The sequence below is a fragment of the Babylonia areolata genome, chromosome 35 (assembly GCF_041734735.1).
Source record: "Babylonia areolata isolate BAREFJ2019XMU chromosome 35, ASM4173473v1, whole genome shotgun sequence".
In the NCBI taxonomy this organism is placed as follows: domain Eukaryota; kingdom Metazoa; phylum Mollusca; class Gastropoda; order Neogastropoda; family Buccinidae; genus Babylonia; species Babylonia areolata.
The window spans coordinates 17,458,433-17,478,432 of NC_134910.1; the positions used below are offsets into that span (position 1 = coordinate 17,458,433).

At 44.1% G+C, this 20,000-nt stretch overlaps 1 protein-coding gene across 1 annotated transcript in view; it reads right to left on the bottom strand.

The window, feature by feature from the left end:
• Positions 1-20,000, bottom strand: part of LOC143277946 (cathepsin B-like) — a 24,789-nt gene that overhangs the window by 2,785 nt on the left and 2,004 nt on the right. The window contains exons 2-7 of the mRNA XM_076582926.1: positions 18,543-18,684; positions 16,601-16,807; positions 15,758-15,873; positions 10,129-10,213; positions 5,976-6,126; positions 2,789-2,899 (exon numbers count right to left, since the gene is read on the bottom strand). Of these exons, the coding sequence (XP_076439041.1) occupies positions 2,789-2,899; positions 5,976-6,126; positions 10,129-10,213; positions 15,758-15,873; positions 16,601-16,807; positions 18,543-18,684 (812 nt within the window). The remainder of the gene's footprint in view (positions 1-2,788; positions 2,900-5,975; positions 6,127-10,128; positions 10,214-15,757; positions 15,874-16,600; positions 16,808-18,542; positions 18,685-20,000) is intronic.

A 20,000-nucleotide genomic window follows, 5' to 3' on the forward strand; every position in this document is an offset into this window, starting at 1 on the left:
CATGGAAACAAAAACTATTTTTGTTTAAAAAATGACTGGGAATCCCAGACAATCAAATCCAGTTTCTGTTGAAATGTTTCTTATACAATATAACCATGGTGATGAAAAACTCCTTCATACAACTCAAACAAATTATAATATAATTTACAGGAATACTTCTGTGTTGTAGAAGGTATGGTATCAGCCCCAAATCCTGATCATCCTTGTCTTCACTCGCACCGAGACAGGATAAATGTCTGTTACTCCATGAATCACATGAGTCATAGTATTTCTATTCAAACGGAATAAATGTTTTAAACATTTCAATTGTAGTTTCTCCAAAATATCTACATTTTCATTCCCCCAAATTTCACGGCCATATGTACAACAAAACTGGCATGACCATGGTATTAAAAAGTTTCAAACAAATTCCAAGGGACAATAATCTAGTTTCGAACAATGAATACATCGGTGCTTGCTTTCCTTGAAAAAAAAAAGTTTCCTGTTCTGTTGAACTCAATGTCTAGCTATTTAAAAGAATTAACAACCTCCATCGTTTAATCATTAAAAGTAAAGATATCTTGGGGATTCTTTCTAATATGGAAAATAACAATTTTGGTTTTACTTGGATCCACATGGAGTTTCCATTTCTGGCAATACTTCTGTACAGTAGTGAGCACCACCACCATCAAAAATGCCAAACGGACCGGAAATTAGCCAATAAAATGGTATCATCTGCATATAAGAGAACAAATAACCGAATATATCTTTCAATATCTAATCCTGACAAACTCAAGTCGATTTTAAGCGGAGAACCACCATTATCAATAAAATATTGTTCATTTATAGGTAATGAAAACAGAAAAGGTGAAAGATTTTCTCCTTGTCGAACCCCTCTGAAACTTCTAAAATAATCTGATACTTTCCCATCAACAAAAACAAGATTTGATTTGATCATACATTTCACTACAACATCAAATACTCTCCCAGAAATTCCTAGTGTTTGTAGTTTGTGCTACAGTGCGTGCCTCCAAACAGTGTAACACCTTTCTGTAATCAATAGATGCACAGTACAGTGGTTGCTTTTTCATCGAAAATATATCGATCAAAGCTTTAAGTACGAAAGCATGATCTAGTGTTGAATGTATGCGCCTAAAACCTGCTTGGCTTTCTGCCAGCAAATTACTTTCAATAAAGCTGGACAGTCTGTCGTTCAAAATCGATGTAAACAATTTCCCAACAGAACTTAAGTTATACCTCTGTAGCTGTTACAATCATTTCTGTCACCCTTTACTTTATAAAGTGGCAAAATTAGCCCGAATACCCACTCTTCTGGCACAGTACCATTATCCAGAACTTTGTTGAACACCTTACACAAATACTTGGTCAACAAAGGAACACAATTTTCAATATATCCATTCATAACGGAATCAATACCGGCAGCTTTACCGTTTAACTTTTTTTTGTACAGCTTTCTCAGCTTCTTGCTCTGTTATTGGCAAATTATTTAGGTTTTCTCGACATAAATTCAATTAAGTAAATTCTTCCATTCAATTCAATTCAAAAACACTTTGTTGATCTGTGTGTGTAATGTGGGGTGTTTCTTCAGGGAAATGCTTAGCAGGAACTTTTATTTTATTTTATTATATATATATTTTTTTTTTTTTTTTTTTTTTTTGTTGTTTTTTTTGTTGTTGTTGTTGTAATGTCGCAGTAGTTTGCATTGTTTGATTGTTGATCTGTGTTCGTGTGTGTATTGTGCCTGTAGGTGCGTGTATGTGTGTGTGTCACTGAGTGAGTGCGTGAGTAATGTGTTTGGGTATGCGGCTTGTGTTCGTTGGTGCATGTGTGCGTGCGTGCGCGCGCGCGCGTGTGTGCGTGTATGTGTGTGTGTGTGTGTGTGTGTGTGTGTGTGCGCACGTTGTTTGTTTTGTGTGTTTGTATGTATGTATGTATGTATGTATGTACCTACGTATATATGCATGCGTATACGTGCTTGTGTTCTTTCAATTTCAATTGTCTACTTTTGCTGTTGTTGTTGTTATCTTTTTTTCTTTCTTTTTTTTTATAAATACCTGTTGCATTTCTTGATTTAATCAACTGACATGACCTATTTTAATTGTTCTCTCTAACCTATGTTTCAAATTATATGCATATGTTTGCGTGGGGATGTTTGAGTGAATGTTTTTAGTGCTATTGTAAAGCGCATAGAGCTTCAAGAATATGCGCTATAGCAAGAAGTCTTAATAAATAAATAAATAAATATATGCGTGAAGGGTTTATCAATAGAATTTTTAAATTTGTTTCTCAAGTCTGCGTATAGAGGACATACAAACAGAAAATGGTGCTCATTTTCGATGTGATCTGAACAGACAACACAATTTCTGCTGGTCGTACAGTCGTTATATCTATGTACATTGTTATTAATCGGTAGAACACCAAGATGTAACTGGGTCAATGCTACCCTGAAACAGTAGATATCAAAATCTAAGATATATTTTTCACACTCGAATACCGTTTCGAATGAGCGATACACGTCATAACGGTCTCTGTCTCTAATTGCTGCAAACCAGTCCTGCGTGAATTTATCTGCCAACCTTTGCCTGAACAACATCAAAAACACGCTTTCATTCCCCACTCCCTGAAATAGCCAAACATAGTAGAGAAGCTGTGTAATATGTGTTGCCCAACAATTTTTTCCCCTGCTCATCCATGTTAAAAAGCATTCTATATGCTTGGTTTGGTAATCGAGAGAGAGGGAGGGAGGGAGAAGTGTGACCTCCAGAGTCAGAGAGTGAGAGATGCTCACCGGATTTGTAGCCCAGGAAATCTGAATACACTTCGTATGATACCTCGATCGGCCCATTGGTATAGAGCTCCTCCTGGATGGTTTCAATTCCACTCACGCTGTACGCTGTCGCTGAAAACGAAAAACAAGAGTGGCCAAGAGTGCCGACCAGGAAGCGAGCATCCACAGGTTCCATTCCCATGTAGGGATCAGGGTTTGTACTGCCCCCTCCACCAGATATGGTAGTCTGGGTTCAAGTAATTCGGGTGATGCAGGTTGGTACTTGGAAAAAACCCACGGGAGTAAAAGGGCTGGCAAAGCAAAGTTGTGTGGCCCAGAAAAAATCAACTTTGATAGTGAACAGACAGAAGACTGCGGCAACGCCCTTTACATGGGGAGTGCAGCCCGAAATTTACGGAAAAAAACCTGCCGTGACAAAAATGGAACATACCATATACAATACAATTGAATATACAAAACATACACACATATGAAATGATCAAACGACAGAAATAATCAAACATACGCATTGATAACAGTGGAATAAGCATCACCGTTAAGAACGTATGCGCATACGCGTACACACACACACACACACACACACACACACACGCAAGCACGCAAGTACGTACGCACGCACGCACACACACACACACACACACACACACACACACACACACACGCAAGCACGTACGCAGGCACGCACGCACGCACGCACGCACGCACACACACACACACACACACACACACACACACACGAGCGCGCGCGGACACGCGACAGGAATGCATGTTTCTTAGGTGTCATAAAAATCTGTTTCAAACGTCCGTAGGTTACAGTGTATATCTGGATATGAACACCCCATGAACAGGACGACCACTTCACCACGTCCACCGTTCTGACTGGAGAGGGTGTTGCGTGTTGTGGGGGGTGGGGTGGTGTTCGTTTCCACCTCCCTCTCTCTCCCCCCTCCTCTCTCACTTCATCCATGTCTCGCTGCTGATTGGCTGTTTCAAACTAACCCTGACCATACACGTTGTCTTGCTCCTTCATTCGTGTTCTTTCATTCACGATAAATGTGGAACGAAGGCATCGATTGTAGCCACAGGACTCATTTGTATGCACACCATTCATTTGCATGCTTATCCTAAATTTGCATGTACATGATTCATTTGTATGAACATGATTCATGTGGATGCACTGATTCAACTGTATACTTATCATTCATTCGTATGAATATGACTTGCATGCTATCATTCATTTGCATGAATATGACTGATTTACATGTTATCATCATTTTATGAATATGACTGATTTGCATGTTATGATTCATTAGTGTGCTCATCATCATTCATGTCTTCATTTGTTATGCGATCGTTCGCCCATTCGTGCATTCCATCCGTTCCCTTCACTAAACTGAATCAGCAGCAGCACTATAAGTAGCAGTTGCAACAGCTAAAACTACTGTTACTACTACGTACACGACCACATACCTCCGATGTTATGACTAAGTTATCTTAAGTTACGACTAAACGCACTGAATGAAACAAATAACAAATAAATGAATAAACAAATAGATGAATAAAAATCCAGCACTGTTTCTGAATACCATTTGTCACTTGACTGTCCAATTCTCACTTCCCAGTATCGGAACAGGGAGGAAGATTTTAACCCAAAATTTAGTGATATTCAAAGTGGTTTTATGATCCTGAGCAATTTGTAACATCAGTCGCTGAGATCACATGCCACTCTGTGGATGGGTAACTTGTTGCTGTTTCTTTTACCAACTAGTACCCTACCACTCCACTGTCAGCTGCTTTCCCCCCCCACAATCACCACCCCACCCCCACCTCCACTGTCAGCTGCATTCCCCCCACCCACCCCAACAATCACCACCCCACCCCCACCCCCACCGTCAGCTGCTTTCCCCCCCACAATCACCACCCCACCCCCACCTCCACTGTCAGCTGCTTTCCCCCCCACAATCACCACCCCACCCCCACCTCCACTCCACTGTCAGCTGCTTTCCCCCCCAACCCCCAACAATCACCACCCCACCCCCACCCCCACATCCATGCCACTGTCAGCTGCTTCCCCCCCACCCCCCAATCACCACCCCACCCCCACCTCCACTGTCAGCTGCTTTCCCCCCCCCCCCCAACCCCCAACAATCACCACCCCACCCCCACCCCCACATCCATGCCACTGTCAGCTGCTTCCCCCCCCCCCCCCCCACAATAACCACCCCACCCCCACATCCACTCCACTGTCAGCTGCTTCCCCCCCCCTCCCCCCAATCACCACCCCACCCCCACATCCACTCCACTGTCAGCTGCTTCCCCCCCCCTCCCCCCAATCACCACCCCACCCCCACATCCACTCCACTGTCAGCTGCTTTCCCCCCCCCCCAACCCCCAACAATCACCACCCCACCCCCACCCCCACATCCATGCCACTGTCAGCTGCTTCCCCCCCCCCCCACAATAACCACCCCACCCCCACATCCACTCCACTGTCAGCTGCTTCCCCCCCCCCTCCCCCCAATCACCACCCCACCCCCACATCCACTCCACTGTCAGCTGCTTCCCCCCCCTTCCCCCAATCACCACCCCACCCCCACATCCACTCCACTGTCAGCTGCTTCCCCCCCCCCCTCCCCGCAATCACCACCCCACGACCACCTCCACTCCACTGTCAGCTGCTTCCCCCCCCTCCCCCCAATCACCACCCCACGCCCACATCCACTCCACTGTCAGCTGCTTCCCCCCCCTCCCCCCAATCACCACCCCACCCCCACATCCACTCCACTGTCAGCTGCTTCCCCCCCCTCCCCCCAATCACCACCCCACCCCCACATCCACTCCACTGTCAGCTGCTTCCCCCCCCTCCCCCCAATCACCACCCCACCCCCACATCCACTCCACTGTCAGCTGCTTCCCCCCCCCCTCCCCCCAATCACCACCCCACGCCCACCTCCACTCCACTGTCAGCTGCTTTCCCCCCACAATCACCACCCCACGCCCACCTCCACTCCACTGTCAGCTGCTTCCCCCCCCCCCACCCCCCCAATCACCACCCCACGCCCACGTCCAATCCCCCACAAATCATCCCCTCCAAGAACGTATATGTATGTGTTGAAAAGAATGAAAGTGTATAAATCAGCTTGAAGTGAACAGAGAGTAAAACAATGAGAAGAAGAAGAGTACCTACCTCCAAAGTGCTTGTCGTCCAGGTAGCTGACATTGTAGCTGGCCTGGCACTGTGAGACACATGCTGGTGTTGGAGAAATGAAGGCCGTACAAGGCTTCAGTTTCCCCACCACGTGATGGTCACATGGCTGGATTCTGTATGGCTGACAGCCCTGAAAACACAGAGAGAGAGAGAGAGAGCACATTTGGATACGGTCTGGTGTTAAGATACTAAACTGATGTAACAGGATCCGATGTGAAGATACTGAACCTATGACATAAGATCCAGTGTTAAGAAACTGAACCTGTGTCAGAGGATCTGGTGGTAAGAAACTGAACCTGTGTCAGAGGATCCGGTGTTAAGAAACTGAACCTGTGTCAGAGGATCCAGTGTTAAGAAACTGAACCTGTGTCATCTGGTGTTAAGACACTGGACCTTTCTCACATGACCTGGTGTTAAGATACTGAACTTGCATCATTCCAAGGAGTATATATATATATATATAAGCTTCTTGGTAATAGTGAGTATATAGATGAACTACAACTATCTTCGTGTGCTTCAATCGCAATTCAAGGTTGTTTTCTTTCAATGTCGGATGGGGGCTAATCCTTACCATGACTATTAGTTGGAATGGGAACACAGGTGAGGAGATTTTTGTAGACTGATGCCTTCATAAACCGAAAAAAACGTTAAACTTTCGTTTCATAAAGAAAAAAATGCAGATGACAAGCTTTATTAGGAAGACTATCGTGAATTCTGAAAGTACAGTCAGTTTTCAGTTTCAGTTTCAATAGCTCAAGGAGGCGTCACTGCATTCGGACAAATCCAAATACACTACACCACATCTGCCAAACAGATGCCTGATCAGCAGCGTAACCCAACGCGCTTAGTCAGGCCTGGAGTCAGTTTAAGTTCAGTGTTCCTCCATCGTGCTGCATTCAGAAAATACTATTAAAAAAAAAAAAAAAAAAAAAATTAAAAAAATTTTTTAAGATAAAATATAAAAAAGAAGAAAAAAGACGAGATGGTTTTGTTGTTACTTTAATTCACGACGTTCAAGGACAGTCTTGTGGGTTATGTTTAACATGCTTTCAACATAATATTTTCGATTGGGCAAGCAAAATGGGGTGAGCTGAAATTTTCTCCGGCTTGCGTTTCACACATCATTGTTAACATAAGTATTGTAATTATTGAATCATGCAGCTATATATCCGACTTTCCATTTGACACATAGTTAAAGTGCGTGATGCTGACATTTGTTTGTGAGCTGACTAGGGGTTATTAGGTATCTGTTTATCTGTTTGTAATCCGTCTGGTTGTGTAATTTGCTCTGTTTGTAAAGCGCTTGGAACTTAGGCTCTGGAAGGAAAAGTTAAAATAACGATTTTTGGTGGATACAGTAGCGGATTAGTCATGCGTGAGAATATAAGTTTTTGTGTTTCCATGCATGCATAGATATATGCACGCATGTTTGTAGTATATGTATGTATGCATGTATCAATCAAGTATCTTCACTGACATCTTTAACATGTCCCTTCAGTCATGTGTGGTGCCACTGCTTTAAGAAATCAACAATCATTCCTGTTTTTAACAACAACAGCAATTGGTGTCTGCCTTAATGATTATCGTCCTGCAGTCTTAATTCCGTCGTCATGAAACATTTGAACGCTTAATTCTGAAATATCGAAAACCTGCATTCCCACATCTTTTGATCCTTTTCAGATCAGCTGAAGATGCCGTTAGCACTGGTCTCTAAAACCCCAACAACTCTGCTTGGATGCCTTTTATTGATCACAGCTCTGCATTCAAAACAATAGTGCCATAAAAGCTACATTTAAAACTGAAAGACCTCTTGCTGCCTGAATCAATTTTGTGCATCGATCCTAGGTTTTCTAAGCTGCAGATCTCAAGTCGTTTAAAATGGTGACCTCACATTCTCCGCCTGTATTTTCAACATAGGCGCCCCACAAGTATGTGTGATTCATTATTGACACATGGATGTTCAACCCATGATGATTGTAATAACGTGGTTCAGTTTGCCGATGACACTTCTCAAAAAGGGCTGATTACGAATAATCACGAGTCAAAATACAGAGAAGTCCTGGAACTTGACATGAAATTCCACTTTGACGTTGACGTGGATGGATTGACAACTAAAACTGGTGAGGCTAGGAAAATAAATATGACGTGGATGGATTGACAACTAAAACTGGTGAGGCTAGGAAAATAAATATGACTTGGATGGATTGACAACTAAAACTGGTGAGGCTAGGAAAATAAATATGACTTGGATGGATTGACAACTAAAACTGGTGAGGCTAGGAAAATAAATATGACGTGGATGGATTGACAACTAAAACTGGTGAGGCTAGGAAAATAAATATGACGTGGATGGATTGACAACTAAAACTGGTGAGGCTAGGAAAATAAATATGACGTGGATGGATTGACAACTAAAACTGGTGAGGCTAGGAAAATAAATATGAGTGAACAGGAATGTGATACTTCCTGGACATTATTTGTCATGCTTTATGCAGATGACACGGTAGTTTTCTCGGAGACAGCTACATATTCATAGAAGGGTCTTACTGCAATGAGACAGTATTGTGAAAATGGAAATTAAATGAATGCTAAAAATATAAAGCAGTGATCCTTTCCAGGGGCAAAGTAAGAATATTCCCCGATTCTTGTATCGGTGAGGACAACATGGAGGTTGTTAGTGAATTTCAGTTAATCGGACTGAAACTAAATTACAATAATAAGATGCATGTTGCCCAACGTGATTTATGCGACGTGCTTCCAGAGCAGCGAAGGCACAAGTGAGGAGATCTAACCAGATAAAGCTTCCTGTCGATCTGGTTATTGATCTCTTGGATAAAACACTTCTCCCTAAAAGACATACGGTTGTGAAGTTTGGGGATTTGACATATGTGATATCGTGACAAAATTGCAACTGAGGTTTTTCAAATTAGTTCTGAAACTTTGATAGTCCACCCCATCTTTTATGGTATTTGGTGAAACTGGTAAGTTTCCTGTGTCTGTCTCTGTGAAAACCAAAATGCTGGGTTTGGTTTAAGCTTGTTACTGGCCAAGGTACTTCAAAGCTGTCTTTGATTATTTACAAATGTCTCTTTGATTTATACATCGCCAACATACATCAGAGCCAATACATGAAATGCATTCATACAAGTTTGAATGAATTCGAATCAAGGAGATTCTGGTTGAACCAACACATTTCTAATGTTCATCCTCCATGGTTTATAGAGAAAGATAAGCGTAGTTTGAAAGATAAGTTTTTGCAAGAAACACTCCTGCATAACTATTTGGTATGCTTGACTATATGTGTATGTTTGTATGTGCGTACATATGCGTGTGTGTGCAAATGTGTGTATTGTACGTTTGTTTGTGTTATGTTGCGTGTGTGTGTGTGTGTGTGTGTGTGAGTGTGTTATGTTGCGTGTGTGTGTGTGTGTGTGTGTGTGTGTGTGTGTGTGTGTGTGTGTGAATCAGAATTTTATTTGTTTGTTTTGAATACTATAAATAAAGGTCTATAGACACACAACAATGTTAGTTAAACCGCCGAGTACTTTCATTCATATATTATGAGTTATGCAAGAAAAGGTTGTACAGGGTGGTATTTACACCTGTCACTGTAAGAGTATTGTGGTGTGGTGGGGGTGAGGGAGTGCGCGTGTGTGTGTGTGTGTGTGTGTGTGTATGTGTGTGTGTGTGTGTGTGCTGAGCGCACAGGTATGTATATATCTATGTTTGGATGTACGTTTTTATTATCTATGCAGTGTGTGTGTGTGTGTGTGTGTGTGTGTGTGTGTGTGTGTGTGTGTGTGTGTGTGTACTCTGCTAGTTGCATTTTGGTGTGTACATGTAACATTGATGTAATGTGTTACGTATATATAACAATGTGTTTCGTAAGTGGCCTAGAGAATTTTTTTTTTAGATCGCGTGCTACATAAGCATCCATTATTATTATTATTATCATTATTATTATTATTATGTTTGTATCTGTATATTTGTATGTATGCTTGATGTACTGAAATGATATGTAGTTAGCATTATGACATGATATTGTTCTGCTCATGTTTGCCTGTATCTACTGTTTGATGTAAAAATAAAGAAACAGAAAGTTTCATTAAGAGAGAGAGAGAGAGATGCTGACCTCGTCAGATCCATACTGCCCTCCAGTGACCAGGCCCTTGTCCTGCCAGTAGTTCCAGGCCAATCCAGGATATCCACCATCACATCTGTACAGACAGAGCGAGACACAGACGATACACAGAGAACATACACAGATACACAGAGAAGATACACAGAGAAGATACTCAAGATACACAGAGAAGATACACAGAGAAGATACACAGAGAAGACACACAGAGAAGATACACAGAGAAGATACACAGAGAAGACACACAGAGAAGATACACAGAGAAGACACACAGAGAAGATACACAGATACACAGAGAAGATACACAGAGAAGATACACAGATACACAGAGAAGATCATCATGGCCTGCTCGAGACAAGATACAGGAAGTACGGAGTCCAGAGTCCCGATACACAAGATCACAGGAAGACAAGGCCAATACCGGAGATAAAAGCAGAGTCGGAAGATCAGCGAGTGGCAAGGAGAAGTCGTCTGGAGTTCGGCGGGTGGGATAGTGGTTCTATCCTCCTTCTGCGTTTTGTCTCAGTGCCTGGCCTGCGGTTCTTCCGAAGAGGAGCTTGGGGTGTGGGCCAGAGGTCTCGATCATCTACTCGGACGCCCTTTGGCGTGTCAATTTGGACAGCCACGAGGTTTCCTTCAAGTGAGTCGGGGTATCTCTACTTGTGCGTCTCTTGATTTGAATCGACATTCCCATACAGCGCGAACTAAGGGCAGCCGAATACGAAATCTCATCCTGACACTGCACTGCCAACTATTAGTCTTTGGTTTTAGCATACACCTGTCGCCTGCATGCTGTAGTCCTTGTTGCCTTGATCCATTCTTCGACATTGTGATGTTCCTTCATGTGTGAGGAGGGTGCGTAGTCAGCCTGTTCTAAAACATCACAGTGCGAAGTGGTGACGAAGCAACAGAGTGACCCAATTGATTACAGCCATACAACAGTAACAGAAACAATCTCTCGTCAGCCACAAACCATCTTGGTCCTTCCACCGTTCACATGTGATCACCTCGTCTTTAACAGCATGCCGAATTCGCTTTTCTCTTTGCATTCCATTTGCGTCATCCCGTCACTTGCCGTCAGGGACGAGATGTGCATTGCCTAGTTACTACTGGATTGACCGACTTCGAACTCTGTCTCATCCGCCTAGTTTGCTGTCTGTGCGCTTGGTTCTTACCTGGACAATTGGTGGAGCCTTTGCGTCTGTACTCCATGACTCTAGGCGCATTTGCGCGTGCCTCTCACCGTGCACTGCGTTTATCACCTCAACACTTCTGTATGGGCGACGAGGCACATCGTCGGCAAACAGAAGCTCTCTGATGAGTTGCTCCAGTGTCTTGGTGTGGGCCTGTAGCCGCCTCAGGTTGAATAGGCTGCCATCAGTGCGGTATCTGATGAAGATACCGTCGTCGTCGCCAAGATCTTCAGTGGCCTGTTGGAGCATCATGCTGAAGAAGATCGTGAAGAGGGTCGGCGCGAGGACACAACCTTGTTTCACTCCATTTCCAATTGGGAAGGGCTCCGAAAGGTCGTTGCTGTGTCTGACCTGTCCACGCTGTTCCTCATGTAGTTGGATGACCATGCTGAGGAATTTTGGGGGGCATCCTAGACGTTTCATGATCTCCCACAGACCTTTTCTGCTCACGGTGTCGAAAGCTTTCGTGAGATCGACGAATGTCGCATACAGTCCTTTGTTCTGTTCCCGACATTTTTCTTGTAGCTGTCTGAGAACGAAGACCATGTCAGTGGTGCCTCTGTTGGCTCTAAAGCCACACTGACTCTCTGGGATATGTTCTTCGGCGATAGTAGGCACCAGCCGATTTAGGAGGACTCTGGCGAGGATCTTGCCTGCGATGGAGAGCAGAGTTATCCCCCTGTAGTTGGAGCAGTCCGACTTTTCTCCCTTGTTTTTATACAGGGTGATGATGACTGCGTCACGGAGGTCCTGTGGTAGTTTGCCTTGCTCCCAGCAGCAGACAAAGAGGTTGTGGAGTTTGGAGTGTAGTGCTGGGCCTCCATTCTTCCACGCCTCCGGCGGAATTCCGTCAACCCCTGCTGCCTTGCCACATTTCAGCTGTTCAATGGCCTTGACAGTCTCTTCTAGGGTTGGTAGCTCGTCCAGTTGTAATTTCACTGGCTGTTGTGGGATGTGGAGAATTGCCGAGTCTTGAACCGTGCGGTTGGCGCTGAAGAGGGCCTGGAAATGTTCCGACCACCTGTTCAGGATCGATGTCTTGTCTGTGAAGAGCGCCTGGCCGTCTGCGCTGCGCAAAGGACTCTGGACCTGGTATGAGGGACCGTACACCGCCTTCAAGGCTTCGTATAAGCCCCGGTAGTCACCAGTGTCTGCACAAAGCTGAGCCCTCTCTGCCAGGTTGGTCCACCACCCATTTTGAATCTCACGAAGCTTGCGCTGGAGGTTGCTGCATATGAGCCGGAAGGTTGCTTTCTTCACCGGACAAGACGATGATGACCTTGTCGTCAGCAGGGGTGTTCTGAACGAGGTTGCGCAGATCAGTGTAAAACTTGACCTTTTCTGTGGGGTCCGCTTGGAGGGTTGGAGCGTACACGCTGAACAGAGTGGCATGCTGTTTGTTCCGTAGTGGGAGGCGCATGGACATAATTCGGTCTGAGTGTCCTGTTGGCAGGTTTTCAAGCTTGGAGGCAATGGTGCTCCTGACCATAAAGCCTACGCCATAAAGGCGTCTCTCGGTCTCTGGCTTGCCTGACCAGTAGAGGGTGTACCCAGCGCCGTGTTCCTGGAGGCTGCCTTTCCCTGCAAAGCGGACTTCGCTGACGGCAGCAATGTCAATGTTCAGTCTCTGAAGTTCGTGTGCGACTAGAGCGGAACGCCTTTCTGGGTGGTTGCTGTCTGCAGAGTCACGCATGGTTCGGATGTTCCAGCATGCTACCTTTAGTCCTTTTGCACCTAATTGTGAGGCAGGTGCCGGCCTTTTCTTCTCTATTGTTGTTCGACCGCGTTTGGAGATGCCCGTTGACCGCGGCTAGCCAACTGGGAAGATACACAGAGAAGATACACAGAGAAGATACACAGAGAAGACACACAGAGAAGATACACAGATACACAGAGAAGATACACAGAGAAGATACACAGAGAAGATACACAGATACACAGAGAAGATACACAGAGAAGACACACAGAGAAGATACACAGATACACAGAGAAGATACACAGAGAAGATACACAGAGAAGATACAGCCGAAGTGGCGAAGTGAGAAGCGTCGCGGAGTGATGACTTGGGGGGGGGGGGGGGGGGGAATAAGGTTTGATCCCAATCAGAGTCGTCGTGTTTTTTTTGCCCGTGGCCGGCTCCTACCCAGAGCTGAGTGTGTGATGGGCTCAAAGAAGAAGTCTGGATCATTCACTTCATGGACGTCTTTTGGGAGTGTTGCTCAAATTTGCCGACCAACCAAAACTGAAGGTGTCTGCATCTCTCAACCTGCTTGATGCGGGGATAATCATGAAAGAACAGACTTGTTGCAGCATCTTCATTGATTATTGAAATATCGAAAACAAAATGTCCCAAATCATGGGGAACTAAAAGAAAGAAGACACACACAAAAATACAGAAAATCTATCACGTGAAACTGCACTGCAAACTATCTTATGTCAATGTATTTGTTTTTAGATACACGTTTTCTGTCCGCGCTGCATTGCGTTTTAGTGCCAGTGCTGTTGTATCACTTTGAGTCACATTCTTCCCCACTTCGTCAGATATTCCCTTGTCATGTCTGTGGAGGAGGACAGCCTTGCGGTGTTTCATTGCCTTGTTCTATAACACACTACATCCAGGTGCAACGTGCGGCATGAAGAAGAAAAAGCAACAAGAGTGACCCCAAATTGATAACACACAGCAAAACATGTAACAGGAAACGTAATCGTCAAGCCAGCCCCAGCCCCACCCCACAAACCACCATCCGTTGGATCAGCTGCGTCCCACCCGTCCCAACACTGTGCATCATCTTCGTCCTACTCATCCCCCACCCACATGCATGATCTGCGAACTATCCGTCTTTATCTCTGTGCACCATTTCCATTTGCGTCCTACCCGTCCCCACACTTTGCACGTCATGTGTGTCCTACCCGTCTCTGCACTCTGTGTACCATTTGCATCCTACCCGTTCACATTCTGTGTGCCATTTGCATCCGACCCGTTCCTGAACTCTGTGCGCTATTTGCGTCCTACCCGTTCTTGCTGTCTGTGCGCCATTTGCGTCTTACCACTACTACAAATTGTACGCCATTTGCGTCGTACCCTCCATACGCTCTGTGCGCCATTTGCGTCGTTCCCTCCCTACACTCTGTGCACCATTTGCGTCTTACCACCCCTACACTCTGTGCACCATTTGCGTCTTATCACCCATACACTCTGTGCGCCATTTGCGTCTTACCACCCCTACACTCTGTGCACCATTTGCGTCTTATCACCCATACACTCTGTGCGCCATTTGCGTCGTTCCCTCACTACACTCCGTGGTCCATTATCATCGAACCCGTCCCAAAACGCAATGCCTCAAGTGCGTCCTGCCAGGTCCCACATTGTATGTCTCATTCGTGTCTTACACCTTCCCATGTTCAATGTCTCATTTAATAATGGTAATGGAAATTTATACAGCGCCTTCCAACGCTCAAGGCACTTTGCATTAACTGCAAAAAGTAATACCAAAGAAACAATATGGTGTGTAACAACCAGATAACAAGTATCACACACACACACACACACACACACACACACACACACGGGCAGCCGCACTCACACTCCCTCTCTCCGTCCTCATGAACACACATCACTACCAAGTGATAAGTCTGGATGGAAACAGCACGTTCTTAAATGGGAGGACCCAACTGTAGTAACGGGTAAATTGATGTTTTCAGGCCTGATCTGAAATACTTAAGAGACCAACTGTGTTGGAGAGAGTTCTCGAGCTGAGCTATTGAGAAAGAAAGGGCTCATTGGCCATGATGTTTGCGTGTGAAAGTAGGAAGCTGAAAGTGTGTGGTGTCAGTCTCCGCACTCCATGTGTCCTTAAAATTAAAAAAAATATTTAAAAAAAAAAAAAAAAAGAGCGTCCTACCCGTTCCCACACTTTACGCCTCATTAAAATGTTTGTGTCCTAAACATCCCCCACGTTTCACGCCTCATTAAAATGTTTGTGTCCTAAACATCCCCCACATTTCACGCCTCATTAAAATGTTTGTGTCCTAAACATCCCCCACACTTCACGCCTCATTAAAATGTTTGTGTCCTAAACATCCCCCACATTTCACGCCTCATTAAAATGTTTGTGTCCTAAACATCCCCCACGTTTCACGCCTCATTAAAATGTTTGTGTCCTAAACATCCCCCACATTTCACGCCTCATTAAAATGTTTGTGTCCTAAACATCCCCCACACTTCACGCCTCATTAAAATGTTTGTGTCCTAAACATCCCCCACGTTTCACGCCTCATTAAAATGTTTGTGTCCTAAACATCCCCCACATTTCACGCCTCATTAAAATGTTTGTGTCCTAAACATCACCCACATTTCACGCCTCATTAAAAAAAAAAAAAAAGCGTTCTACCCGTCTTTACACTCTATTCGTAAAACACAATCGTCCTACCCGTCCCCACACTCTCCGCAGCAGCTCAGCAAGTCCTCAGCGGAGATGTGTGCGGTCTTGGCCCCCTGTGAGTGAATGCAGATCCGGTCCGTCATGGCTTCAACGGCCCCAAAGGCCTGAAAAACACAGTCGGCAAGTTCTGATTGACTAACTGACTGACTGATTGGTATGGATACTTATATGGCGTCTGTCCTCTGTCAGAGACCAAACTCTAAGCGCTTTACAAACATGGTCATTGCCCAACAGGCTGTCTACCTGGGTGTAACCAACTGACAGATGCCTTTATGCGCTCACAATTCGTTTCCAATGTCATTCAGTCAGGCTTACCGTTCCTGTCTGTCCGTTTGTCTCTGCGTCAGTCTGTCCATCTTTCATTTATCTGCCTTTGTCTGTCCCTGTCTGTGTCTGGTGTACAAGTATGAACACACAGACACAAACACACTTAGGTACGGACACACACACACACACACACACACACACACACACACAGATACACACAGACACGCACACATATTTGTATTCCACCTGTTGAAAAATGTGTGTGTGTGTGTGTGTATGTGTGTTTGTGTGTGTGTGTGTGCGCGCGCGCGTGCGGGCGAGCATGCACATGCATGCGTATATATGTGTGTGTAAGAATGATATGGAAGGAATGGTCAATGATGCAATTACACTGCAATTGGAAAAAAATATCGATACATATATAACTTTCATTTTTTCATCCAATCACAAATGTATTTATTTGTTCTGTCTGTCATGTGATTTGTTTATCAATCAGTCTGTTTTGTTATTGTTTACTTATTTGTCATTTATCATACCTGTCAATAAAGTTATCGACTAACTTACCCAGCACGACCCGCAGTCTCCCTGGTCTCTGATTTCAGACAGAGATTTGCACATGGGCCATTTGGTCCGGGGGTCGAAATTTTCAGGAAGGTCCAGTCCCATAGAGCCGGTTTTTTCCGGGAGTATCCTTAAATTTTCAGGAAGTTTGCGTGCTCCGAGCATGCGCATAACTCCTCTGACTCGACTGGTGTCAAAGTTACGCCCTGCCTGCAAGAGAAGGCAAAATAGAGAGAGAGGGAGAGACAGACAGACAGACAGACAGAGACAAAGAGACAGAGAGAGTTGATTAAATATATACATAAATTGTCAAGCACAGACAATGTGCATTAAGAACGAGAGATGTAAAAGGAAGATGATAATGAGGGAGAGAAGCATGTTTCACAAAGTGTCCATAACGTCACAACACACACCATGACTAAGTCAGCCTCAGAAATACTATGACTAAGTCAGCGTTAGAAACACCATGACTAAGTCAGCGTCACAAATACTATGACTAAATCAGCGGTAGAAACACCATGACTAAATCAGCGTTAGAAACACCACGACTAAGTCAGCCTCAGAAATACTATGACTAAATCACCGTTAGAAACACCATGACTAAATCAGCGTTAGAAACACCATGACTAAATCAGCGTTAGAAGAAACACCATGACTAAATCAGCGTTAGAAACACCATGACTAAATCAGCGTTAGAAACACCACGACTAAGTCAGCCTCAGAAATACTATGACTAAATCACCGTTAGAAACACCATGACTAAATCAGCGTTAGAAACACCATGACTAAATCAGCATCAGAAACTCTATGACTAAATCACCTTCAGAAACACTGTGACTAAATCACCGTCAGAAACAACACTGTGACCAAATCACCGTCAGAACCAACACTATCACTAAATAGTAGAGTGATGGCCTGGAGGTAACGCGTCCGCCCAGGAAGCAAGAGAATCTGAGCACGCTGGTTCGAATCACGGCTCAGCCGCCGATATTTTCTCCCTCTCCACTAGACACTGAGTGGTGGTCTGGGCGCTAGTCATTTGGATGAAACGATATACCGAGGTCCCGTGTGCAGCATGCACTTAGCGCACGTAAAAGAACCCACGGCAACAAAAGGGTTGTGTGTTCCTGGCAAAATTCTGTAGAAAAATCCACTGCGATAGTAAAAACAAATAAAACTGCACGCAGGAAAAAATACAAAAAAATGGGTGGCGCTGTAGTATAGCGACGCGCTCTCCCTGGGGAGAGCAGCCAGAATTTCACACAGAGAAATCTTTGTGATAAAAAAACTAAAAGAAAAAAAGAAAGAAGAAATACATATATATGCGAAGAAATATATATATATGCAAAATAAATCACTGTCAGAAACAGCAGCATGACTAAATCATCACCAGAAACACTAGGACTAAATCAGCGTCAGAAACACTAGGACTAAATCACCACCAGAAACACTAGGACTAAATCACCACCAGAAACACTAGGACTAAATCAGCGTCAGAAACACTAGGACTAAATCACCACCATAAACACTAGGACTAAATCAGCGTCAGAAACACTAGGACTAAATCATCACCATAAACACTAGGACTAAATCAGCGTCAGAAACACTAGGACTAAATCACCACCAGAAACACTAGGACTAAATCACCACCAGAAACACTAGGACTAAATCAGCGTCAGAAACACTAGGACTAAATCACCACCAGAAACACTAGGACTAAATCACCACCAGAAACACTAGGACTAAATCAGCGTCAGAAACACTAGGACTAAATCAGCGTCAGAAACATATCTAGGGGTCATTCCAGGCTAGGCTACTAAGACCCCGGGGATTATTCTAGGCGAGCCTGATTTGACGCCGCGGTAAAAACAAACGGGGGTATGAACAGACTGCTACACCCGTTAAAAAACAAACAAAAAAAAAGATACAAAAGTCACCTCCATACCTTCCACGTTGTTCCCAGGGAATTGACATGGTCGATCTCTGCATCAGACAGAATCCCAAAATCAGGGAACGAAGGTTCGAACTTGAGAATGTGCCCCGTACACAACGACAGGACTGCCAGCGTTGACAGCCACTGACACCACCTGTACATCAACACACATCACTATGACCTGTACATCAACATACACCACTGTGACCTGTACATCAACATACATCACTATCACCTAAACATCAACATACACCACAATGACCTGTCCATCAACATATACCACGATGGCCTGTGCATCAACATACATCACTATCACTTGAACATCAACATACATCACTATCACATGAACATCAACATGCATCACTATCACCTGTACATCAACACACATTACTATCACCTTTACAACAACATACATCACTATCACCTGAACATCAACATACATCACTATCACCTGAAAATCAACATGCATCACTATCACCTGCATATCAACATACACCACAATGACCTGTCCATCAACATACATCACTATCACTTGAACATCAACATACATCACTATCACTTGAACATCAACATACATCACTATCACCTGAACATCAACATACATCACTATCACCTAAACATCAACATACACCACAATGACCTGTCCATCAACATATACCACGATGGCCTGTGCATCAACATACATCACTATCACTTGAACATCAACATACATCACTATCACCTAAACATCAACATACACCACAATGACCTGTCCATCAACATATACCACGATGACCTGTGCATCAACATACATCACTATCACTTGAACATCAACATACATCACTATCACCTTTACAACAACATACATCACTATCACCTGAACATCAACACACATTACTATCACCTTTGCAACAACATACATCACTATCACCTGAACATCAACATACATCACTATCACCTGCATATCAACATGCATCACTATCACCTGCATATCAACATGCATCACTATCAAGTCACATGACAATTACCAATGATTCTTTTTTTTTCCTTCTTCTTTTCCTGCAAATACGGGTTTCATCTCTCCCGTTCACCCGGACAACATGTAGGGTTTGGCTTGCACATGCATGACCGTTTTTACATTGCAATAAAGGCAGCCATTCTCCTTTTTCGGGGATGTCCATTTTTAGTTTGTTCTTGTTTCCATAACCCATCGATTACATGGATTACAGACTCTTCAATGTGCGCATTTCATCTTCTGCATGCAAAGAAATGGTATTCAGGCACTAGCATGTCTGCGCATCGGTTGATCAGGAAAAAATTCCATCTCTTTACTAACCCACCAGGACCGAGATTCGTTCCCAGTACCTAGACATTGAAAGTTCAATGCTTGAGTTACTAGTTCATGAACAATGCTGAACGCCAGTTCCTGAAGTTATCTGTCATCCTGTTTGTAGAAGAAAAGAAGAAAAAAACAGCCCCAAAACATGTTCG